This window comes from Amblyraja radiata, chromosome 24, assembly GCF_010909765.2.
Source record: "Amblyraja radiata isolate CabotCenter1 chromosome 24, sAmbRad1.1.pri, whole genome shotgun sequence".
NCBI lineage: Eukaryota > Metazoa > Chordata > Chondrichthyes > Rajiformes > Rajidae > Amblyraja > Amblyraja radiata.
In genome coordinates this window covers 33,498,614-33,525,728 of record NC_045979.1, presented here as the reverse complement: position 1 = coordinate 33,525,728, position 27,115 = coordinate 33,498,614, and the positions used below count along the sequence as shown (strand labels likewise).

At 45.0% G+C, this 27,115-nt stretch overlaps 1 protein-coding gene across 1 annotated transcript in view; it reads left to right on the top strand.

Moving 5' to 3' along the window:
- Nucleotides 1–27,115, top strand: part of LOC116986997 — a 114,330-nt gene that overhangs the window by 60,551 nt on the left and 26,664 nt on the right. The window contains exons 12-15 of the mRNA XM_033042880.1: nt 17,656–17,976; nt 20,330–20,650; nt 22,013–22,330; nt 24,118–24,438. Coding sequence (XP_032898771.1) covers nt 17,656–17,976; nt 20,330–20,650; nt 22,013–22,330; nt 24,118–24,438 — 1,281 coding nt within the window. The remainder of the gene's footprint in view (nt 1–17,655; nt 17,977–20,329; nt 20,651–22,012; nt 22,331–24,117; nt 24,439–27,115) is intronic.

Sequence of the window (27,115 nt, the reverse complement as noted above, 5' to 3'; positions counted from 1 at the left end):
CGAACATGGGAAGGGAACAGAAATTATTAGTAAATGTGGCCACAGTTAACTCCTAGACAACACTATCAGCTTTGATCCACTGTGTTATCATTACGTACCATCGATACTAATCCCATTTACCAGCCCCTCATCGATAGTCTTCTTAGACTTGGCAATTTAAGTGCCACCACCATCTTGGTTTAAAAATATTTCTTGCTCAGATACCCTCCAAATAGTCTGCTCCTGAACCCAACCCTATGTTTTCCACTTCTATGCACATCTGCTGTGCTGATTTCCCACAAAGTACCCTATATATGTCCCTCATAGCTTTGCACACCTATAATAGCTCCGGAGAACCAGCGTGCTACACTAATTCTACAATTTAGGGACAATTCTAAATTAAGGGGCAATTTACTGAAGCCAATTAACCTACAAACCTGCACGTCTTTAGTTTAGAGAAATAACCTACAAACCTATAGGTTTTTGGAGTGTGGGAGGAAACCGAAGATCTCGTAGAAACCCCACGCAGGGTTTCATGACAACATCTCCCATTTGCTGCAAATTACACTGAAAAAACATTGCTCTGTCTATTAAACCTATAAACTCCTTACATCTGACAAGCATGCTCTCTTGTTTAACTGCAAGTGAAAAGCAGTGAAACTGATTTTTATTCCCTTGTTCCAACAGGACTTGAATATTCTTGTGAAACTTCAAAAAGATCCAAGTATACTTCATGGTAAACTACTCTGTTTTCAATGAAACGTGCCATGTACTAATTGCTGGTGTTTTGATTGGGATTGCTCCAATTGGGAGAAAGTTGTGTTTTCCGTTCATTGGCATTAAAGGCCTGTTGGAGTAATAATCTGAATACACATTGACACAGCCAGTGGAACCACAGCCTCACAACGCCAAGGCCCTAAAAAGTGAATACTTGGCCAAAAAACACATTCATTTATTCATTCATCCATTCACTTATTGTTCATGGTACCACAGCGGTAGAGTTGCTGCCGTACTGCCCCAGAGACTTGTGTTCAATCCTGACTACGGTTGCTGTCTGTATGGAGTTTGTTCATTCTCTCAGTGATCACGTGGGTTTTCTCCAGTTTTCTCCTGTTTTCTCCATGTGTTCCAGTTTTCTCCCAGCATTTCAAAGACATGAAGGTTTGTAAATTGTCTCAGGGTATGTATAGGGTAGATCTAATGTTTGGGGATTGCTGGTCAACGCAGATTTAGTGCGCCGATAGGCCTGTTTCCATGCTGTATCTCTAAACTAAACTAACTTAATCTAAACTAAACTAAACTAAACCAAACTCAGCTGAACTAAACTAAACTAACAATTGCTATAAAAGTGTAACAGTTCCCATGCATTGTTCCTTAATGGTTGGACGCAATTGTTCTTCAACCAGTTTCATGGTCATTGGTTAATGTCACTTTACTGTGAGCAGATTAGCTGCTGCATTACCCACCAAACCTGACTCTACACTTCATTTCCTTTGCTGCACACTGAAAAAAAATCATGAAATGTGCCAAATAAATGCTTGACTTTTGTTCTTTACTGAAGGCCAAGAATCAATGATGAGCCATACCTCACTCTTCCCTATTCTCTGTCCGACAGGATCAATTACATAGTTGTGTCTGGTGTCACTGTGCTTCTCCTGATTCTCATCATTGCCTTCCTTTGGTACCGAAAGCATAAAACCAAGGGTGAGTTTCTGATTTCCCTTCAATAATTTCACAATACATGTCTCAGTCCCTTGTAGAATGTCTAGAGATTTAATTCTGTTCTAATCAACAAATGCCCTGCATTAAAGTATTAAAATGTAGGAGGAAGCATGAATGATCAATAATGTTATCATGTTTGATGCTATCATGGTGACTCGGTGACAAAAACTGTTCTTTTAACATTATTGTACAGAAACTGTCTGAGTGTGAAATGGCAGAGATGCGTTAGAACTAAGAGGCTAGGTAGAAGTAAGATTTACATAGATGCTCTCATCCTCTCAGCTGTTAGAATAGGCTTTGTGTGATTAGCTGTTGTATTTCAAATCAGGTTATTTCGAGTTTATTGTCACATGCACAAGCACGGTGAAGTACAGTTACAATGAAGTTCACGCCTGCAGCCTCACAGGGACATAGACAACGTACAACATACCTGCCTCACACAGAGGGCGGTGGGTATATGGCAGGAGCTGCCAGAGGAGGTAGTTGAGGCATGGCAGGTCTAGCCTGGACAGGTAATCCAAGATGTGAACACCCATGAACTTGAAGCTGCCAACTATCTCCACCGCCGATGAAAACCTGAAAGTTCACTGAATCAGTGGAAAGTAAAACAGTTAACATTTCAGATCCAAGACCCATCATACAAAAGGAAAAGAGGGAAAAGAGGTGGGGGGAGATCATTGAAAGATCAATTAGTGAACGTCCTGTATAGAATGGATGTAGAGTGGATGTTTCCACTAGTGGGAGAGCCTAGGACAAGAGGTCATAACCTCAGAATTAAAGGAAATTCCTTTAGGATGGAGATGGGGAAGTATTTATTTAGTCAGACGGTAGTGAATGAGTAAATCTTTGCCGCATTAGGCTGTGGAGGCTATCAATATATATTTTTAAGGCATTGATAGATAGATTCTTGATTACTACAGGTGCCATGCATTATGGAGAGAAGGCAGGAGAAAGAGGTTAGGAGGAAGAGATAGATCGGTCATTATTGCATGACGCAGTAGATGGATGGGCCAAATAGCTTAATTCCACTATCACATGCACTTTTGAAAACCTGTTGGCGCAGATAACGTTAGGGCGATAGACACAAAAATGCTGGAGTAACTGAGCGAAATAAGCAGCATGTCTGGAGAGAACGAATGTGTAATGTTTCGGTTTGAGACCCTTTTTCAGACTGATGTCAGGAGAATGGCAGTACAGAGATGAAATATAGTCGGAGACAATAAGACTGGTCAGATAACTGGGAAGGAGCGGGGAATGGAGGGAGAGGTAAAGCAAGGACTACTTGAAGTTAGGGAACTCAAGCTGGGGTGTAAGCTGCCCAAGCGAAATATGAGGTACTGTTCCTTCAATTTGCGCTGGGCCTCACTCTGACAATGGCGGTGGCCCAGGACTGAAAGTTTAGTGTGGGAATGGGAGGGAGTGTTAAAGTGTTGAGCAACCGGGAGATCAGGTAGGGTTAGGCAGCTTTAGGGAGGGATGGGTAGAGCACAGGGAATATCTAAATGGTGGCCGACTAGGAAAAGGGGCGATGCAGCGAGACCTGGGTGTCATGGTACACCAGTCATTGAAAGTAGGCATGCAGGTGCAGCAGGCAGTGAAGAAATCGAATGGTATGTTAGCTTTCATAGCAAAAGGATTTGAGTATAGGAGCAGGGAGGTTCTACTGCAGTTGTACGGGGTCTTGGTGAGACCACACCTGGAGTATTGCGTACAGTTTTGGACTCCAAATCTGAGGAAGGATATTATTGCCATAGAGGGAGTGCAGAGAAGGTTCACCAGACTGATTTATGGGTTGTCAGGACTGTCTTATGAAGAAAGACTGGATAGACTTGGTTTATACTCTCTAGAATTTAGGAGATTGAGAGGGGATCTTATAGAAACTTATAAAATTCTTAAGGGGTTGGACAGGCTAGATGCAGGAAGATTGCTCCCGATGTTGGGGATGTCCAGGACAAGGGGTCACAGCTTAAGGATAAGGGGGAAATCCTTTAAAACCGAGATGAGAATAACTTTTTTCACACAGAGAGTGGTGAATCTCTGGAACTCTCTGCCACAGAGGGTAGTCGAGGCCAGTTCATTGGCTATATTTAAGAGGGAGTTAGATGTGGCCCTTGTGGCTAAGGGGATCAGAGGGTATGGAGAGAAGGCAGGTACGGGATACTGAGTTGGATGATCAGCCATGATCATATTGAATGGCGGTGCAGGCTCGAAGGGCCGGATGGCCTACTCCTGCACCTAATTTCTATGTTTCTATGTTTCTATGTTCCATACTGAACATTACGTAAAGTAACCAGAACAAGAGGGCAGATTCTTGCTCCGTAGTGCAAATATACTGCAGTACTTTTGGGGTTCCCCTAAATATAAAGTTGTGACAACATTCGTGTGTTGGAAGGAACTGCAGATGGTGGTTTACACTGAAGATAAACATAAAATGCACTAGCAATTAGCGGGTCAGAAGCGACATGTTGCCAGCAGCGCAACAGAAAATCTTCAAATATAGTAGTTCTCAGCTTAGCTGGATAAAATAAACAGATTGAGTATGTGTGAATGTGTATATATACACACTGAACGTTTTTCTCTCACCCGTTATGTACTATGTTTACATATTCTATTGTGCTGCAGCAAGTAAGATTGTCATTGTTCTATCTGGGACATATGACAATAAAACTCCCTTGACTATTGAAACGGAACAGGTGACGTTTCGAGTCGAGCCCCTTCTTCAGACTGAGAGTCAGGGGAAAGGGAAACGAGAGATATAGAAGGTACATGGAACACATGAATGAAATATATGAATGAATGATGTTTAAACCTGTTCCTGATATGGCTCTATCGACAACATATTTTCCAGAATCCAAGTACAATACATCACACGGTGAAGACAACAATGACACACAGGTAACAATGTGAAATATACATTTTCTGAGTGAAGAAGAATATATAATATTGAATTATCTGTGTTTACACATGCCGTTTAGCAACACCAGTCCACTCCAGTTAAGACATCCAGCGCAGAAACACGCCCTTTGGCCCACCGAGCCCACGCCGACTGGTGACCCCGCACACGAACACTATCCTACACACACTAGGAGCAATTTGCAATTAAACCAAACCAATTAACCTAAAATACAAACCTGTTGTAGGCGCTGTCAGGCAGCAACACTACCGCTGCTGCACCGTGCTGCGCTATCTTTGTGTTGTAAACAACAGCCATGGCTTGTTCTGTACACTGAACAGTTTGAGACCTACTTTGTAATAGACATCTGTTGAGGACCTTTCAAATCTATTAGGTTGTAAAATGGGATTTTGTTATATTTCAGGAAATGGCAGTGTTGGAAGGGAACCACGTTGATTCAAATCTGGAAAACACCAGGGCAGGTGGCCATTTGGACAACAATGAAGGTGGAATCACGTATGCAGTGGTGAATTGTCAAAGGAAGTCGAGATCAAGGCAGCATGCGGCTGAAAACGCTGTCGGCTACGCAGATGTCAATTTTCATCGCAACTGCCCAAAGGGCATTCGGAAACCCCACTGTACTGGGACTCCAGAGAACACTGAGTCAATCTATGCCTCTGTCGTTTCTTAGGAGAGATTTTTAATTCGGTGTGAGTTTTTGGCAACACTTGCTTTACACACTATTTAGATTACATTGCATTAATCTGTCCTATACGTTTTCAAAGATGAACACAAAATGCTGGACTAACTCAACAGGTCAGGCAGCATCTCTGGAGAAAATAGACAGGTGATGTTTGAAGTTGGGACCCATGTTCAGATGGTCTGTAGAAAGGTCCTGACCAAAAATGTTACCCATCAATTTTCACCAGAGATATTTCTTGACCATCTGCGTTACTCCAGCATTTTGGGCTCGTCTTTGGATAAACCGGCATCTTTTTATAGCTATACTTTGTCAAACACCTTCTGAGCGGTTTCGTTCAATTCATCAGGTGTAAGGGGTGATGGGGAGAAGGCAGGAGAGTGGTGTTAGGAGGGAGAGGTAAATCAGCGACGATTCAATGGTGGAGTAGCCTTGATGGGTCAAATTGCCTGCTCATATCACAAATGACCTTACGAATTACACTTACTTCTACGATCTCTTTCATCCGCCAGTATAATGACTGAGCCTAGATCATGCATACAAATGATAAAATGGCATTGGTTCCCATTCGTGTCATACCCACCCTCATTCCCTCCACCCACAAATTCTCCAACCCTCCCATCATCATTCCTTGCAAGGGTCAGCCTAAACACATCACACCCCATTGTCTCTGGGCCAAAATACAATGTGTTCAAGTCCATAAAGGGGCAATGGATCAAGCAAGAAAATTGGTTCAAGTGGATAGTGGGCTAAGGCAGAGATGCCCAAGATGCAGCAGAAATAAGTTCGATTGGAAATGCTGGTCTTAGCAGCATTGCTACATGACCTCTTCTCAACTCTAGAGGTACTCTGTTCGAAATATACAAAGTTCTTACAGAGCAGGAGAGTGCAGGTGAAGGGATTAGGTTTTCCATGGCACGTAGTGAGGAGTGGTAAGTAGGGCCGAAGGGCCTGTTTCTTCGTTGTATGAATCTATGACTCGAATACAACCTAGCCTGGGAACAATTGTTTCTTAGATATTGAAGGATCCATGGAAATAGAACTAGTACTGGATATTGACATGATAAAGGATAAGGTATGGTTTTAATGCATAGTGTAGTTATGAAGGACCTAGTGGGGGCTGACATATTTGTTCATTAATTTGTTCACCCTACAGTACACATTTTTTTAACACATTTCCAGTCAATGTACAAACACATCAAAGGCCATCGTGCGATGGAAATAAATATTGTGCTCTGAGTCAAATGTGTGAGCTGCATCTTGCTGTGGTCAACGTGCTTCCTGTCAATATGAGCAGTTGAGCAAAACACAAAAAAACTTCAGTGGGTCTAGCAGCATCTCTGAATGGAAATGGGCAGATGACATTTCAGGTCAGGACCCTACTTCAGACTGGTGTTACTTTTCTCAGAATATGACTGCCACAGAAACCCACAACCATACAATGTGCATAGGTTAGAAAGTTTTTAGTGCAGAATTAGACCTTTCGGCATTTCAAGTCTACTCCATGATTCAATCATGGCTGATCTATCTTTCCCTCCCTTCCCCATTCTCCTTCCTTCTCTTTCTAACCCCTGACACCCCCATTGATCAGGAATTGTCAATCTATGTCAGAAATATCCATTGGATTGGCTCCCACAACCGTCTGTTAAAATAAATTCCACAGATTCACCACCCTCTGAGGAAAGAAATACGGCTGTTAACCTATCCTGTCCAGGTTCCCTCAGGTTCCTATTAAATCTGCCCCCCTCACCTTAAACCTATATCCTCTGGTTCTTAAACTATGGATGGGGGTTTAAGAGTTAATGTGTACATTACAGATTGCTTGTTGCGCGTGGTGAGCCTGCTTTACTTACTAAGAATTGCTAACTAATGAATGGTTTTGCAGAACTGCAAAAGGTATTGTGACTAAAAAGGGAAGAGTCCCGATACGGAGTTGTACTGCAGAGAAAAACACATCTGTTCTAAACAATCAGAACCGGTGCACGAATGTGCTGATTGTGTGATTAACTAGACCTGTGACTATTCATGTATAAATATGCTGCCTGTGCAAAGAATAATTGAGTGGGACCGCGAGGGGCAACGATAATGTAACCAGACTAGTGGACGCTCTCCCACTCCCGCATGCGTAATAAAGAGGACTTGTTACATTCTTAAAGTGACCAATGGGGTTTGTTGTTTGATAGCGCGGATAGAAATGTAACATTGCCGTAGTCGGCAGGATCTCACTGGGACCATCTCCGATGACTGAGTAAGCGGCTGCTGTCTGCTCCGGACCTCGAGGGGAGTGAAAAGTGCACTATCGGATCCATTAAGTCTGAACTCCCGAACGAGTTCCCATGAAACCCGGTCCCTCGATTGAGGATTATCTGGTTTCCTGCCGAGATCCACAAGAGCCAGAGGTAAGAGAAACATCGTTATAATAGACAAAGGGTAGGTTAATTGAACATTCAGACGAAGAAGAGTGGGGTCTGCGTAAATTAAGATAATAATTAAACATTCCCATCATAATTACTTGCAAGGGTCTGTCTAAGCACACCACAACTCATTGTCTCTGGTCCAAAATATTGTGGGTACAAGTCCGTAAAGGGGCAATGGATCAAGCAAGGACATGTGTTCAAGTGGATAGTGGGCTAAGGCAAATAAGCCCAAGATCTAAAATGATCCTCAAGCCTCGGTAAGGGGTCTCACTGAAACTTGGTCTAGACTGGATTTTACCTGCCTCAGTGACCAGTTGCAAATAAAATGATCCTAAGTGAGCCCATCCCTAGGTACTGCACAGCCAAGGGGAGATGGAGTAATGTAGCGTGGAACTGCAGAAATATTCACAGATGTTATAGCCTATTAGAAGGCAAAAAATGAGTCAAGTGTGTTTTATTGTCATGTAGTTTGTACTTGCAGCAGCACAACAGAGTAATATACATGAATTCCTTTATCGTTTCTACTCACTGAGAATGCAAGGTAAAGTTAGGGGAGGAAGGTAATGTAGATGTGGTTGTGTAAAAGGCACTGAATGCTTTGTATCTGAGGGCATCTTCCCCAGGACATCTGTAACCAAAGTTGGCCAATTCGTAATTTAAAAAAAATTCTGAAAACAAGCCCAGAGTCCACGTGAAATCTTCCCGTCTACAACGTCCCTCCCCAGTACATGAGCACACGACCTACGAGCACCTCAGTGCCAACTGGTAGAGTACATCACTGCCTGAACTGTACATTTCTGGGTGAGATCCGAAACCAAGAAAATTCAACTGTCATGACCACAGAAATCCCCCACAAAAAAAGGCAATTTCTGTAGCAGAAGAAAGATCGATTGGAAATTCCGGTCTTAGCAGCATTGCTACAGGACCTCGTCTCAACTCTAGAGGTACTCTCTTCGAAATATACAAAGTTCTTACAGAGCAGGAGAGTGCAGGTGAAGGGATGAGGTTTTCCTTGGCTCAATTGTCCAGACACAGTGAGGAGGGGTAAGTTGGGCCGAAGGGCCTGTTTGTGTGTTGTATGACTCTATGACTCAAATACAATCTAGCCTGGGAATAAATGTTTCTTAGATATTACGGGATCTATGGAAATAGAACTAGTACTGGATATTGACATGATGAAGGATAAGCTATGAGTTTAATGCATAGTGTAGTTATGAGGGACCTACTGCAGCCTGACATATTTGTTCATTCATTTGTTCACCCTACAATACACATTTATATGTTTTGAACACATTTCCAGTCAATGTACAAACACGTCGGACCAGATCAGATACAGAATCAAGCCCTCAAGATCGCAGCCGAAGAACTGGCTCCAGTTTTGCAGTTCATTTTTCAACAATCGCTTGACTCGGGCGATGTTCCGCTGGATTGGAGGAAGGCTAACATCACTCCTCTCTTTAAGAAGGGTTCAACCACCAACCCAGCGAATTGTCGTCCTGTTTCACTAACAAGTACTTGCTGCAAATTGCTGGAGCACATTATTGATAGTAACCTGATGCGACACGTGAGCAAACATAATATTCTTGCCGACAACCAACATGCATTTAGGAGGCATAGATCATGCGAGTCTCAGCTTACCCTGACGACAAATGACCTGGCCAAGCACCTTGATAATAACGTCATCGTGGATTTAGTTGTTCTAGACTTTTCTAAAGCATTTGATGTAATCCCACACCAGAGACTGCTTCGGAAGCTTGACTTCTATGGTATTCGTTCCAACACGAAACGATGGATTTCCAGTTTCCTGACAAAACGTCTTCAGCGTGTGTGTGTGAACGGAAAGGGCTCCAATTGGCATCCATTGTTGAGTGGTACACCTCAGGGCACAGTACTTGGCCCACACCTATTTTTGCTTTACATAAATGACATCCATGAAAAAGTCGCAAGTACGACCAGACTATTCGCTGATGATTGTTTGCTGTACCGTCCAATTAAGTCAGCGGATGATGAAGGTGCTCTCCAAAAGGATCTCGATATTATGGTTGCGTGGTCACAACAATGGGGCATGCAGTTCAACCCTTCCAAATGTGAAACTGTGTGTCACCAGAAAGAGGAATCCAGGCGAAACATCTTACAATATACTTGGTGCCACCCTTGATAAATCCACACAAACCAAATATCTTGGCATCAAATTGCAGAATGATCTGCGTTGGAATGGTCAGACTCATCATGCAACAGTGAAAGCAACAGGTGTCCTAAACTTCCTGAGGCGCAACTTTTATCATTGTTCAACTTCTGTCAAGGAGAAGCTGTATTTCACCCTCGTTAGACCTCATTTGGACAACGCAGTTGCAGCATGGGACCCATACACAAATAAAAACATTTCTTCCATCGAACGTGTCCAAAGACAGGCAGCTCGATTTGTTACTAACACCTATGAGAAAGAAGCGAGTGTCACAAAACTTCTGAATTCTCTGGGGTGGAACCCTCTCCAAGACAGACGTGAAGCTCACCGTTTGACCTGTTTTTACAAAATGTTAAATGGTCAGCTAGACATAGATTAGGACCTACACCAAACCCAAACCAATTAGGAGCAGACGAGGGCATTCGATCCAATTTGTGATCCCAGCTACAAATAAAGATGTATACAGCAATTTGTTCTTCCCACGCACAATTAAAGCATGTAATAATCTCCACCAAACTATAGTTACCTGACCAGATGCAACTAAATTTAAAGTAGCACTTTCTTCCCAATAACCCTTTCTGGCTTAATCCCTCCCTTCACCACCTCCAGTTTAAATTCCAGTTGGAATATTTTGGAGGACCAAGAAACCAAGAACCAAGAACATCAAAGGCCAATGAGCAATGGAAATAAATATTGTGTTCTGAGTCAAATGTGTGAGCTACATCTTGCTGTGGTCAACGTGCTTCCTGTTAATATGAGCAGTTGAGCAAAACAAAAAAAACACTTAAGTGGGTCAAGCAGCATCTCTGAAAGGAGATGGGCGTGACATTTCAGGCCAGGACCCTACTTCAGACTGGTGTTACTTTTCTCAAGATATGACTGCAGCAGAAACCCACAAACAAACAATGTTCATAGATTCATAAGTTCTAAGTGCAGAATTAGGCCTTTCGGTACATCAACTCTACTCGGCATTCAATCGTGGTTGGTCTATCTTCCCCTATCAACTCCATTCACCTGCCCTCACTCCATAACCCCCGACTCCCACACTAATCAGGAATCTGTCAATCTCTGCCTAAAAAATATCCTTCGAATTGGCTTCAGCAGTTGTCTGTTGAAGTAAATTCCACAAACTCACCACCCTCTGTCTGAAGACATTTGGCCCATTTCACTCTAAACCTATCCAGTCCAGCTTCCATTCGGTACCTATTAAATCTTTCCCCCTCACCCTAAACCAACGTCTCTGGTTCTCAAACTATGTCCTCTGGTTCTCAAATATTCAGTAAGAACATGTAGAGTATAAGAATGTACACAAAAATTCTGGAGAAACTCAGCGGGTGCAGCAGCATCTATGCAGCGAAGGAAATAGGTAACGTTTCGGGCCGAAACCCTTCTTCAGACTGATAGGGGGTGGCAGGGAGAAGGAAGGAAACAAAGGAGGAGGAGGAGCCCGAGGGCTGAGGGATGGAAGGACACAGCTCGAGGGCTAAGGAAGGGGAGGAGACAGCAAGGGCTAACAAAATTGGGAGAATTCAATGTTCATGCCCGTCGGATGCAGGCTCCCCACGCGGAATATGAGGTGCTGTTCCTCCAATTTCCGGTGTTGCTCACTCTGGCAATGGAGGAGACCCAGGACAGAGAGGTCGGATTGGGAATGGGAGGGGGAATTGAAGTGCTGAGCCACCGGGAGTTCAGGTAGGTTCTTGCGGACCGAGCGGAGGTTTTCGTCGAAACGGTCGCCCAACCTCCGCTTGGTCTCACCGATGTAGATCAGCTGACATCTAGAGCAGCGGATGCAGTGGATGAGGTTGGAGGACATACAGGTGAACCTCTGTCGCACCTGGAACGACTGCTTGGGTCCTTGAATGGAGTCGAGGGGGGAGGTAAAGGGACAGGTGTTGCATTTCGAGAGCACCTTGCCCTGGCAGGTCAGTGGGTTTCAGGTAGAACACAGTGGCACAGCGGTAGAGTTGCTGTCTTACAGCGCATGAGACCCAGGTTCGCTGGTGACCTCTGCTGCTGTCTGTATGGAGTTTGTACGTTCTCCTTGAATCCGCATGGGTTTTCTCTGGGTGCTCCGGTTTCCTCCCACAATCCAAAGACATACAGGTTTGTAGGTTCATTTGCACAGTAAATTGTATATGGGGTGAACACTGGTTGTCACGGTCTCGATGGGCCGAAGAGCCCGTTTCAATGCTGTGTCAATAAAGTTTTCTTGCCAATTACACAATCCAGAAGTAGATGGATAACAGTTTTGTCCAGAGCACAGCTGCCTTGTGTAGCTCTGTGGTTGTGCAACACAATGCAACGCAAAAAGGATCTGACTGGGGAGCCCTTCCCACCAACACACAAGGAAGGATGTTCACAGTCGGCCTGCAAACCCATCGGGGAGGAAGTGCCATAGACTTAACTCTGCGGTTTGCTTGCTAGTTTGCAAGCATGCAGCTCCCATACTGCTAAACAGGGTTCAATCCTTGTGCTTGCCTGCAAGGTAAATTGAAGGATATGTCAGACAATCACACATTGGCACAGCAAGTGGTGCCGCTGCCTCACAGCATCCGAGTCCTGGGTTCGATCCTGACCTCGAGTGTTGTCTGTGTGGAGTTAGCACGTTCTCCCTGTGACCATGATCGTTTCTTCCGGGTGTGCGGATTTCCCCCCACATCCCAAAGACGTGTGGGTTTGTAGGTTAATTGGCCCTCTGTTAATTCACCCTCGTGTGTAGGGAGTGGATGCGAAAGTGGTCGCCGTGGACTGGGTGATCCGAAAGACCATGCTGTATCACTCTGTAAATTAGTTTACCGAGTGCAGTTTAGTGTGCGTTGTGATATTTGAGACAGAGACTTTAAGATTTTGCCTTCCACCACAGTGAGGAGGTGTTTGGTGAACTCACTGTGGTGGATGTTAAATTTGTGTTGATTGTGTGTTTTTGCCATTTTAAAAAATTATATGTATGACTGCAGGGAAACAAAATTTCGTTCAGACCGAAAGGTCTGAATGACAATAAAACGAATCTAATCTAATCTAATCTAATATTTGGATGATCTTAAACTGTTGATGGGAGGAAGATGATAATTTACACGAGAGACCTTTGGAATAGCCAACACACTGGAAATGCATTTCAGAAACAGATGGGATGCGACGGTGTGATGAAAGACTAATGCATGGGAGATTGTTTTGAATACTAGAAGGATGGTCATCGTTATCACAGGCCTTCTGAGCAGCATGAAAGGTCACCCTCTCAGAGGTTTGCATTCGCAGTCAAACTAATTATACATGAGAAAAAAGTGTTGCTCACGCTCTGAATACCCAGATACATTAACAGGGAATCAGTCCCCAGAGCTCAACAGACTGCGGTCAGTCCACCCGGGCCAGGGCAGCCCGCTTCCAACCCCCACTTCAGGGATCAGTCACTCCCTCCCCCACACTACTCGCTCTCTCTCTCTCTCTCTCTCTCCCTCTGCCCCGTCAAGCGCCCCCACCCCAAGCAGTCGCTGTCCACCCTCCGTCTGGCAGCCAGCCAGCCTCTCCACTTGGACATTTCCCTGGTGGTAAGGAGAATAAACTCATCTTTCGCCCCATCAGCCGTCGCACACAGCACATAATCCTCCGACATGTTCGCCACCTCTAACGGGATCCCACCACTAGCCACATCTTTCCATCTCCACTGCTTTCTGCTTTCCGAAAAGACAGTTCCCTCCGTAACTCCCTGGTCAACTCCCTGGCCTTTCCCAAACAAACCACCCCTTCCCCAGGAACCTTCCACTGTAATTGCATGAGATGCAACACCTGTCCCTACACCATCCCCCTCTACTCCGCACAAGTATCCCAACAGTCTTTTCGCGTGAGTCAGAAGTGCACTTGCATCTCCTCCAACCTCATCTACTATATCCGCTGTTCCATGTGTGAACTACTATATATCGGGGAGACCTTGCGCAGACTCGGCGATCGTTTCGCTGAACAACTCCGCTCAATCTGCCTGGGCCTACGCTACTTCCCGATTGCTAAACAGTTTGACTCCCCCTCTCATTCCCAAACTGATCTTTCTGTCCTGAACCTCCTATAATGTCAATGAGAGGCCAACGCAAATTGGAGGAACAGCGCCTCATATTTCGATTGGGCAGCTTACAACCCAGCGGTTTGAATATTGACTTCTCCAACTTGAAGTAAACCTTGCTTTACTCCTGTCTCCAACCCGCCCCGTCCTAGTTCTCCAATTAGTTTCACTGTCTTCCTGATGACATTTCACTGATTGTGAGCCTCGTTGGCACTTTCCCTTCGACTGGCAATGGTCCATTCTACATTTTCCTTTCTCATTGTCACCTTTGATCACTTGTTTTCACACCTTACCCTTCCGAATACATTGTTGAGAAGTGTTTGCAGAAGTCATGCGTCAAAGGTGAATGAAGACAGAATTAAATTGTTATGCTGCATCGTCGGTTCCTCTCTGCAGTGTTTTTAGTTGGGCAAGTAAACAGGAAATATCTCCCAACAAAAGATCCTTTACTGAGGGTCGCCAACGCTCAGCTAACATCAGTGGCGGACACATCAGTGTGTTACACCGATACCACGTGATGCACAACATTGCCGTTGATGTACACAACCCGAATAAACTGCACTGTTCCCCTGTAAGTAACACACCCAGAACGATAGCCCGCAGCAGATATTAGGTTATGTTATAATGCAACTAGTTGCCTACAGAATGAAATCTTTGCAAGCAGATGTACAAAATGAGAGAATGGAATGTACATGAACACAACTCGGATAATTTATTAGCTCTGTATTGCGAAGAAGACAAGTTAACAATTCAATTCACCGTGCATAATCTACCTTGCTTTAACATGACTAAGTGTATCACTTCGCCCTTGTTTGAGTTACATTACACATGTCAGTTACATTCCACGTCCCGCTTTCCCAACTGATCTCCATCCGGAGGTAATTGTAGACAAACCTCGTCACAGTCCACTAGAATGTTTCATTTTCAAAACATGGATATCATGACAATAGTGTTTCAAAGTTGAATTGAAGAGTTGAAGGAGAGAGGAGAGGGTCAAACTCCAATTAACCTCAGCTGATTTCAGGTGAAACCTCCCTACTTCCTGACGCCAACTTCCTGTTTTGCCCCTTGCCAACAGTAATATGTCACAACAAAAGTTCCAATGATTATATTTTTGATCTGCCGGTCCACTTACAAATTCAACAAGAGGGAATAATCCGGAAGTGTACACACGTTAGATGTTTCTACTTTCTCAATGTCATATTTTAACCAACGTATTATTGTTTACATGAAGGGTCCCGACCCGAAACGTCACCTATCAATTTTCTCCACAGGTGCTGTCTGGCCCGCAGAGTTGCTCCTGCATTTTTTGTCTATCAATATTTCCACCACTGTTCAGTGTTAACAGACTCTGAGTACAGAGATAACCGCCGCTCCATCCTTACGGATACATCATACTTGACGAAGTGGCTGAAGCAGCTGCAATAACAACATGTAACAGACACTTAGACAGGTCCATGGATAGGGAAGTTTTGGGGAGATATGGGTCGAACGTGGGCAAATTTGACTAACTTAGATGAGCACATTGGTCTCAGGCGTTGGAGAGAAGGGCCTGTTTCCGTGACGTATGACTCTGTGATCATCTGACCCAACGTGTCGAGCTGCTGCTGGCTCGCTGTGGTTCACGATGTGACTTCCTGTTCCCTTCTTCCTCATTGCTATTTGAGAGATGCGGTTGTATCTGTGAGCTCAGAGCTGAACGACAGGCAGAAAAGTGCTGGCCTTGTCACTATGGATAAAACAATGTGGATTCCCATACTTCTCATCGCCTCGCTGCCCGGTGAGTGAAAGCCAGATGTTGCTATTCCAATGTTCAATGTTAGTTGGGGTCCCGTGCACCCTTTCCACAGCAGAGATGGTTAAGTGTGTGCAGACATGTAATGGGGGAAATGAAATTCAGTGCATTGTGGTGATGGATCTGAAATCACATTTGAATATCGAGACTATGTTCGTAGTTTATCCACTACCCGTGGTCTAACTGCATCACGATGATAGTTTACATTGAACGGCAGTTACATTGAGAATATAAACTGTCCCCGATGAGCAGCAGGACATTTGGCTCCCAATTCAGTTTAGTTTATTGTCACATGGACCGAGATACAGTGAAAAGCTTTTTTCTTGCGTGCTAACCAGCTTGCAGAAAGACAATACATGATTACAATCGATCCTCATACAGTGCATAGATACATGAAAAGGAAAGTTAAAGCCAGCAAATTCCGATCAAGGGTAGACCGAGGGTCATCAAAGAGGTAGACGGGAGTTCGGCATTGCTCTCTGGATGTGGCAGGATGTTTCAGATGCCTGATAACAGCTGGGAAGAATCTGGCGGCGTGCGTTTTCACGTTCGTAACGCTCTCTGGGAAGGGACCCGCTTTATTAGATTAGATTAGATTAGAGTAGATTAGATTAGATTAGATTTACTTTATTAATCCCTTTATTCAGGGGAAATTCAGATGTCCTTGCAGCACACTAATAAAAATACAACATAGCAATCAAGAAGTTCAACACCAAACACAAAAACATCCCCCCACAGTGGTTCCCACTGTGGGGGAGGGCACAAAGTCCAGACCCCATCCTCTTGTCCACCCAGAGTCGGGCCTATTGAGGCCTCCACAGTCGCCCCCACGGCGCCCGATGTTCTCGCCGGGTGATGGTGCTCCGGCGTCGGGAGAACCCTCAGCGGCTTGGGGTGCCAGGAATGGCCGCCTTCCCACCGGGAGACCGCGGCTTCCAAGCCAACAGACCGCGTTGAACGGTGCTCCACACACTGGCGATCTCGGCGAGAGATCCCAGGCTCCGGGATGTAAAGTTCAGCACCGCAGCTGGCCGCTCCACAGAACCGCGGCTCCACAATGTTTTCATCGGCGGTCCCAGCATACTGGAGTTCCAGCGCGGCGACCCAGGAAAGGCATCGCCCGCTCGGCCACAGCGCTCCGGCGCTGTGCCGCCGCCAAAGCCGAGGTTCTGGCCAGGTCCCCTCAGGGAAACGTCGCTCCAGAACCCGCTGGTAGGCCACGAGGACCGTTCGAAGGTGCTGCTCGGAGGAAGGCAGCCTCTCCGACCAGGTAGGGACTTGAAAAAGCAGTCCCCCCCCCCCCCCCCCACCACCCCCCACACATAAAAAGATTAGACCCCCCGACTACACACTTTAACGTGCTAAAAATAATAAAAAAGAAGTGAAAAAACCGGACAGCTGCAGGACAGGCAGCCGTTCAGGACAGCGCCTCCTCAGGGATTGTAACCCGTCTGTCCTCTGTCCTCAGTCAGGGCGTTGTAAAGGCGGTGAAGGTCTAAACACGGGTCCGGCCCAGTGTCGGTTGAGAGATGAATGTTGGCAGCGCAGCCGGCGGCAGCGCCAATCAAATAGCAAAGTGGGGTATTTCTGTAGGATGAGAGGCCGGGCACCGCCTGGGATTATTGAAAGGCAGCTCCTGCAACACTGCCGCGCTCCCTCAGTACCGCACTGCGATCCCAGCCCAGTTTCTGCTCAGGGATCTGGAGTGGGAAGTGAACCCTAATTGTACTGACCCGGGGACACAACTGGTACAATAACAGCACTGCCTGCACTTCAGACCGGAGACATTGGCCGTGAAGCAATATGACACATCATGGAACGATTTAAGTTTTCTTTCATGTAATCTTCAAAATGTATCTATTTCCATTAAACAGTTAATTTGCTCTCCATCTGAAAGTTTCTCCCCTCAGTTTCAGGTGAAGTGTGGGGACAGGGGGATATAAGAGGAGTTGTGGGAAGAGCGATCACAATCGATTGTCACTATGCAGCAGAGAACCGCTCACACGCAAAATACTGGTGCCGTGGGAGGAGTCGCCAATGTACAGTATTAGTGAAAACAAATGGGCTACACGGACGGAGTGGAAGAGTGTCAATCACAGATAACCCGGCACGAGGAACATTTACTGTGACTGTGGAGGATCTTCACTCTGGAGATACAGGATGGTACAGATGTGGAATTACAACATCTGCCACCCATCCAACGTTTATCGTACAACTCCAAGTATCTGACGGTACGTTTCGCAGCGATTGACTTGACGTCTCCACTGAAATGCCTGATCCATGTTTTCTCCGGGAAGGGTCAGGGCAGCACCGATATCCAGAGGCTCCGCAGCAGTGCAGAGACCTGCGGGGAGCGGGCGGGGGGTCGGGAAACCACACTCATGTTGCTCTCACCCAGTGCGGGCTCTGTCCCACTGAGCGGCCACCACTTCAAGTGGGATGCTCAGAACATTCCCCTACCTCTGAACTGTATGAAATGTCACCCTGTCAGAGGTTTGCATTCCGACTCAAACTAATAATCTGACAGATCAGTGAGAATCAAGTGTTGCTCGCGGTCTGAATACCCGGAGAATAATAAACAGGGAATCAGTCCCCAGAGCTCAACAGACAGTATTTATTCCTCCCGGGGCAGGTCATCCGGCTCCCCGACCCCACCTCAGGGATCAGTCACTCCCTCTCTACCCCGCGCCCTCTCTCCCCCTCTGCCCCGTCAATGCGCCCCCACCCCCAGCAGCCACTGTCCACCCACCGCCCGGCAGCCAGCCAGCCTCTCCACCCCGACATTTCCCAGGTGGTAAGCAGAATAAACTAATCTTTCACGCCATCAGCCGTCGCACACAACATATAATCCTCGGTCGCATATAATCATCCGACATTTTCGCCACCTACAACGGGATCCCACAACTAGCCACATATTTACATATCCACCGCTTTCTGCTCTCCGAAGTGACAGTTCCCCTCGCAACTCCCTGGTCAACTCGTCCTTTCCCACCCAAACCACCCCTTCCCCAGCAACTGCATCGGATGCAACACCTGTCCATACACCTCCCCCCTCTACTCCGTCCAAGGACTCCAACAGTCTTTTCGGGTGAGGCAGAGATTCACTCCAGGTGTGAACAAGCGGATACTGTAGATGGGAGACCAAGCGCAGACTCGGCGATCGTTTCGCTGAACAACTCCGCTCAGTCTGCCTCGGCCTACGCTACTTCCCGATTGCTAAACACTTTAATTCCCCCTCCCATTCCCAGACTGATCTTTCTGTCCTGGACCTCCTCCACTGTCAGAGTGAGGCCGAACGCAAATTGGAGGAACAGCGCGTCATATTTCGCTTGGGCAGCTTACAACCCATTGGTTTGAATATTGACTTCTCTAACTTCGTCACACTTGCTTTACTCCTCCCCCCCCCCCCCCCCCATTAGCTTCAATGACATCTTGATTATATTTTACTAATTGTATGCCTCGTTGTCAGCTTCCCTTCAGCTGACAATTATCGATTCTACATTTTCTTTTGATCAGTTGTTTTCACACCTTATCCTTTCTTTTCTCTTCTGTCTCCCTTTCTCATGACCCTCAGGCTGAAGAAGGGTCGCGGCTCGAAACGTCACCCATTACTTCTCTCGAGAGATGCTGCCTGCTCCGTTGAGATACTCCAGCATTTTGTGTCTATCTTAAAGATCGTAATTAATTTTCGCCTTTCAATTCCAAGGCATTGAATAGGGTTTTTGGCACGCTGGTCTTCATCAGTGAGGACATTCAGAAAATAATTTGAAATAATCTGCATCAGACGTGCAGATGTTGAGTCCACACTTTGGGAATTGTGTTCAGCTTTAGTCCCTCAGCTCCAAGAAAAGCGCCGTTGACGTGGACAGCGTGCAGAAAGGTTTTAGGGCGACGCTGCCTGGACAGGATGGGATTGACGCAGGGAGCGATTGGACAAACACAGACTTCATTCCTTGGTGTGGAAATTATTGAGCGAGGAACTTATAGAAATGTATCAATCACGAGAAGCATGTTCATTTTCCCACGATGTGTGGGATGAGAAAGTGGAGGACAGAGGTAATGGGAACTATTGAAAGAGGGTGCCATTGGCCGTAGTGGCACGTTTTGTACAGATGAACACAATTCGCCCACGTTCGACCTCAACAACATATGTACAACTGAAACATAACATCCCAACTTCTGTTTTGAGGGACAACATTGTCCACACATTGGATGATATTTATATGGAACCTGATGCCAGAGGAAGTTGTTGAGGCAGTTAGAATAATAGCATTTAAAATACATTTTGGACAGTTGAGTAGATTGGGATCATTGCAAGTGATAAAGGAGAAACGTGGACATATGGAAATGGCCTAGAAAGACATGTTGGTCGGCATGAATGAGCTGTTGTGATGGGCATCTTTCGGTTCTCTATAACTCTAACCTTCTTCAGTTTTTGGGCTTCGCACACTTACAGAGATGTAGATGAGCCGGTGAGATATCAACCGGACGGTTCGGGCTGAGATAAAGGGCTGCTGAGATTTAGCATGTGTTTAGTGTTTAACTGTTCATACAGGTGACTGAATGTTTGCTCCATTCCCACAGAACACGTGTCTGCTCCTGCGCTCAGATATCTGTCACCAGCAAATGCCTCACGTCTCGGAGGCTCAGTGTCAGTGTCGTGTGAGTCTGTCCGTGGATCCCTTCCCATCCATTACACATGGTTTGAGAAGAACGAACATGGGTGGTCAACGATCTTGTATGAAAATCAACTGGATCTGAGTTGTGAAATCCTCGGAGGTCAACACCGTCAATATTACTGCACGGCCGCAAATACTCGTGGGACAAAACCCAGTGAAATACTCAACGTGAAAGTCTTCAAAGGAGCAGCAACGTGCAGTTATGTGACAGAAATGAACAATACAGGTGAGTGTTATTTTCCCGTGGGAATACTGTTTCACAATTCCTCTCGTGTTCTTGGAGCTGCTGCTTTTCACCTTGTGGTGATGTTCGTGGGTTTCTAGGTATTTGAAGGCGGCATCATTGCAGCCACCGTGAGCTCATGGCGTAAAAGCGAGAATTTGATTGAGGGACTGGCAAATAATTGCTTGTTGCTTTCACCTGGGAGGTGTTGAGCTTCGAAAAGAGCGAAAGACCTGCACTTATCACAACGGGTTGAGAGCATTCTATCAAATTTCTGCCTTCAGCCTTAAAAATGATTTTCTGGCGGCCGTTTAAGATCTCACAGTTACTTTGAGACAGAGAATGCAACCAAATTAATTATAATTGATCCATCATCATTTATAAATAGGGATGTACAATTTCATGGTAGACAAAAGTGCTGGAGAAACTCAGCGGGTGCAGAAGCATCTATGGAGCGACGGCCACGTTTCGGGCCGAAACTCTTCTTTAGACCTGTCTAATGTGCAATTTCATGATCATGTTCATGATTTTAACTCTGTTAATTTGTGAGAATCACTGGAACTCCAGTAATCTCACAAAATTAATTTGGAATCTACTTGGCCGTCACTCCATCACATATAACCCTTACTTTTGTCAAAGATAATTTTGGAATGAAACTCCCGGTAGGTGTGGAGACGGTCAGATTGGAAGTCCAGAAGAGAGTGTGGAAGGTTTACATCAGTGAGAACAAGCGCAGCCAAGGCCAGTGCATCTTAAACTATTTCAGTGTCATTCACACTTGAGTCTTTATCACAAAATTTCCTTCAACCTCTACTAAATGTTCTTATGTTTTTTTGGTAATATTCATCTTATTCTCCCTTGTGTATAATTTTATAGATTATTTATTTTGTCACATGAGCAAAAAAAAAACATGAATTAGCTAATTCACCCCAAAATAATCTCATTCACCCTTGGGTGAACCAATCACCAGTTTAAGAAGCAGTGGCCTAGGCCACAGTTTTGCTGAACACTTGTGCTTCGTCTGTCATGACCCAGAATCGCGCTTGATAGACACCCCATCCTCAACGTCCCCCGCTGATGCAGAGCAGCAGCAGTTTGCACCATCTGCACGATGCACTACAGCAACTCACCAAGACTCCCTAGACAGCGCCTTCCAATTGCAACAGGCTGGGAAGCGCTTTGGAACGACCTGTGCAAGTGGTGAGGGACGGTGTACAGAATCTGTCTCTCGTCGCAATCTAGGTCGAATTCAACACAGTTAGGAAAATGATTGGGCGGACTCCCCTGTACACATTGATGAATACTATAATGTGTATGTTTGTGAAAGGCTAATTTTGCTCTTCAATTTACGAAATATGTTTCCAGTTTCAGGTGCACTGTGGGCTGAGAGCGAAGTAAGAGGGGTTGTGGGAAGAGCGATCACAATCGATTGTCACTATGCAGCAGTGTACCGCTCACACACAAAATACTGGTGCCCTGGGATAAGTCGCCAGTGTACACATGTAGTGGAAACAAATGAGAAATATGGACAGAACGGAAGAGTGTCAATCACAGATAACCCGGCACGAGGAATATTTACTGTGACTGTGGAGGATCTTCACTCTGGAGATACAGGATGGTACAGATGTGGAATTACTGCAACTGGCGAACCAACATTTCAAGTACATCTCCAAGTATCTGAAGGTAGGTTTCCCAATGAGTGACTTTATGTCTCCACTTTGGCATCTGCATAAAACACTTGTTAGGTGGGAGGCTGGTGCACAGTTCTGGTCGCCGCTTCATAAAACAAAAGATGTGAAAGGTTTGTAGAGGTTACAGAAAAGGTTCACCGGGATGTTTAGTTGTAGTTTACAAATGCAACATGGAAACGGATCCTTCGGCCCACCGAGCCCACACCGACTAGCGATCACAGGTCACACTAGTTCTATGTTATTCCATTTTCCCATTCGCTCCCTACACACAATTCTACAATACCGCAATTCACACACCTCATTATCACCATCAACTATTTTACACAAGGAAGTTAAAAAATTGTTAATCGTGATACTGTTGCACTAATGAGGTGTTTGAATGTTGGTATTGTAGAATTGTGGCAGAGATTCATGTTAAAAGAAAATTAACTGCAGATGCTGGAATTGTAAAACAAAGAGAGCTGGTGCTGCTATGTACTGGCACAGTGGCAGACATAGACATAGAAACATAGAACATAGGTGCAGGAGTAGGCCATTCGGCCCTTTAAGCCTGCACCGCCATTCAATATGATCATGGCTGATCATTCAACTCAGTATCCTGTACCTGCCTTTTCTCCATACCCCTTTAGCCACAAGGGCCACATCTAATTCCCTCTTAAATATAGCCAATGAACTGGCTTCAGCTACCTTCTGTGGCAGAGAGTTCCAGAGATTCACCACTCTCTGCGTAAAATTCACCCAGAAATTCACCACTCTCTGCCAGACATGGTAGTTCTGGCAGCTGGGAGGATGGAGAGACACAGAGAAGTGTAAATCTGGTAAATGGATTGTGAGGAGAGGGAGCATTCTAACGGGCAATTTGGCTGTCGCTTGGAAATGCAACATCTGAGTAGCTGACATTGTCCTCATCTGTACTGGAGTGTCCCTGTCCATTTCCTTCATAATTGCACTCCTGCATACACAGTTTGATTTTGATTAGACAAATGGGTAGCTTCCTTGTTGCTTTGAATATCTGACGGTGCTGCATAAACGATGCTCCCCTTTCCTGCTGGCAAGTCCTAAAATGTAAAAGAGAATCCAAGATGGGTCTGATGATTTGTCTGATTCGTGGTCAGTTCTAATCACCATGTTAAAGGAAATATCCTGTCAAGTTGGATAGGGTGCAGAGAAGACTTACAAGGATGTTGTGGTGAGTTGAGGGCCAGACCTACAGGGAGTGGTTGAGCAGTCTAGGACTTTATTTCTTGGAGCGCAGGGGGATGAGGGATGATCTTCTGGCAGGTACAAAATCATGCGAGGAATAGATCGAGTAAATGCACAGTCTTTTGCCCAGAGTAGGGGAATCGAGAACCAGTGAACATTGTTTTAAGATGAGGGGGGGGGGGGGGGGGGAGAATGATTTAACAAGAAGCAGGGGAGTAACGTTTTCACACAAATGTTGGTAGGTATATGAAACGACCAGCCGACGGAAGTAGTTATGGCATGTACTATCGCAACATTTAAAACAAATTTGAACAGGTACATGAATAAGATAAATTTAGAGGTTTAAGGGCCAATCATGGGCAGGTGGAACTAGTGTAGATTGGTCGTGTTGGCCAGTGCGGGCTAGTTAGACCGAAGGGCCTGTTTCTACGCTGTATGACTCTATGACTCTATGTAGATGGATGGGTCAGATTCCAACCTGTCGGCTCTGGCTAAGATACAGAGATGTTGGATATTGGCGTGTGATTGATTTTCAGATGTTCACTCAGTGTCTGACTGTTTGCTCCTTTCCCACAGAACCCGTGTCTGTTCCTGTGCTTGTATTTCTGTCACCAGCCAATGTCTCCTGTTTCGGGGGCTCAGTGTCAGTGTCATGTGAGTCGGTCCGGGGATCCCTTCCCATTACCTACACCTGGTATGAAAAGACCCCATCTGGGAATTCCAAGATCTCAGACAACAATGCCCTGGATCTACATTGTCAATCCTTCAAACACCAGCACCATCAATATTCTTGCACAGCCTCAAATAAACGGGGATCAAAATCCAGTGAAATGGTCAACGTGTCCATCTCCAGCATTGACGTGCCCTGCAGTTTCCCAGTGAAAATCAACGGCACTGGTAAGTAGTGGAGGGGATGAGGAGAAGAAGGGGAAGTGCGGTGGGGTGGTTCATAAGATTAAGTGATAGAAGCAGTAATAGACCATTCAATCATGACTGATCTATCTTCTCCTCTTCACCCCATTCTCCTGCTTTCTCCCCATAAACCCCGACACCCTGAAATCCATGCACGTTATTTAATTAATTTATCAAGATTAATATGGTGGAATTATGGCCCATTTGTCAATACTTGGTTGCTGGGCTCCAGAAACAGATTCCCCAGTGCTGGTGTAGACCAGCTTCCCGGCTAGAACGTCCTCTTATGTTTACACAGCTTTAAACTAGGTTTGTAGTGACATCAGTCCAAGCACTTTCACTTTCCATCATCTCCACATGACCGACGCGCGAACATGGGAAGGGAACAGAAATTATTAGTAAATGTGGCCACAGTTAACTCCTAGACAACACTATCAGCTTTGATCCACTGTGTTATCATTACGTACCATCGATACTAATCCCATTTACCAGCCCCTCATCGATAGTCTTCTTAGACTTGGCAATTTAAGTGCCACCACCATCTTGGTTTAAAAATATTTCTTGCTCAGATACCCTCCAAATAGTCTACTCCTGAACCCAACCCTATGTTTTCCACTTCTATGCACATCTGCTGTGCTGATTTCCCACAAAGTACCCTATATATGTCCCTCATAGCTTTGCACACCTATAATAGCTCCGGAGAACCAGCGTGCTACACTAATTCTACAATTTAGGGACAATTCTAAATTAAGGGGCAATTTACTGAAGCCAATTAACCTACAAACCTGCACGTCTTTAGTTTAGAGAAATAACCTACAAACCTGTAGGTTTTTGGAGTGTGGGAGGAAACCGAAGATCTCGTAGAAACCCCACGCAGGGTTTCATGACAACATCTCCCATTTGCTGCAAATTACACTGAAAAAACATTGCCCTGTCTATTAAACCTATAAACTCCTTACATCTGACAAGCATGCTCTCTTGTTTAACTGCAAGTGAAAAGCAGTGAAACTGATTTTTATTCCCTTGTTCCAACAGGACTTGAATATTCTTGTGAAACTTCAAAAAGATCCAAGTATACTTCATGGTAAACTACTCTGTTTTCAATGAAACGTGCCATGTACTAATTGCTGGTGTTTTGATTGGGATTGCTCCAATTGGGAGAAAGTTGTGTTTTCCGTTCATTGGCATTAAAGGCCTGTTGGAGTAATAATCTGAATACACATTGACACAGCCAGTGGAACCACAGCCTCACAACGCCAAGGCCCTAAAAAGTGAATACTTGGCCAAAAAACACATTCATTTATTCATTCATCCATTCACTTATTGTTCATGGTACCACAGCGGTAGAGTTGCTGCCGTACTGCCCCAGAGACTTGTGTTCAATCCTGACTACGGTTGCTGTCTGTATGGAGTTTGTTCATTCTCTCAGTGATCACGTGGGTTTTCTCCAGTTTTCTCCTGTTTTCTCCATGTGTTCCAGTTTTCTCCCAGCATTTCAAAAACATGAAGGTTTGTAAATTGTCTCAGGGTATGTATAGGGTAGATCTAATGTTTGGGGATTGCTGGTCAACGCAGATTTAGTGCGCTGATAGGCCTGTTTCCATGCTGTATCTCTAAACTAAACTAACTTAATCTAAACTAAACTAAACTAAACTAAACCAAACTCAGCTGAACTAAACTAAACTAACAATTGCTATAAAAGTGTAACAGTTCCCATGCATTGTTCCTTAATGGTTGGACGCAATTGTTCTTCAACCAGTTTCATGGTCATTGGTTAATGTCACTTTACTGTGAGCAGATTAGCTGCTGCATTACCCACCAACCCTGACTCTACACTTCATTTCCTTTGCTGCACACTGAAAAAAAATCATGAAATGTGCCAAATAAATGCTTGACTTTTGTTCTTTACTGAAGGCCAAGAATCAATGATGAGCCATACCTCACTCTTCCCTATTCTCTGTCCGACAGGATCAATTACATAGTTGTGTCTGGTGTCACTGTGCTTCTCCTGATTCTCATCATTGCCTTCCTTTGGTACCGAAAGCATAAAACCAAGGGTGAGTTTCTGATTTCCCTTAAATAATTTCACAATACATGTCTCAGTCCCTTGCAGAATGTCTAGAGATTTAATTCTGTTCTAATCAACAAATGCCCTGCATTAAAGTATTAAAATGTAGGAGGAAGCATGAATGATCAATAATGTTATCATGTTTGATGCTATCATGGTGACTCGGTGACAAAAACTGTTATTTTAACATTATTGTACAGAAACTGTCTGAGTGTGAAATGGCAGAGATGCGTTAGAACTAAGAGGCTAGGTAGAAGTAAGATTTACAGAGATACTCTCATCCTCTCAGCTGTTAAAATATGCTTTGTGTGATTAGCTGTTGTATTTCAAATCAGGTTATTTCGAGTTTATTGTCACATGCACAAGCACGGTGAAGTACAGTTACAATGAAGATTACGCCTGCAGCCTCACAGGGACATAGACAACGTACAACATACCTCCCTCACACAGAGGGCGGTGGGTATATGGCAGGAGCTGCCAGAGGAGGTAGTTGAGGCATGGCAGGTCTAGCCTGGACAGGTAGTCCAAGATGTGAACACCCATGAACTTGAAGCTGCCAACTATCTCCACCGCCGATGAAAACCTGAAAGTTCA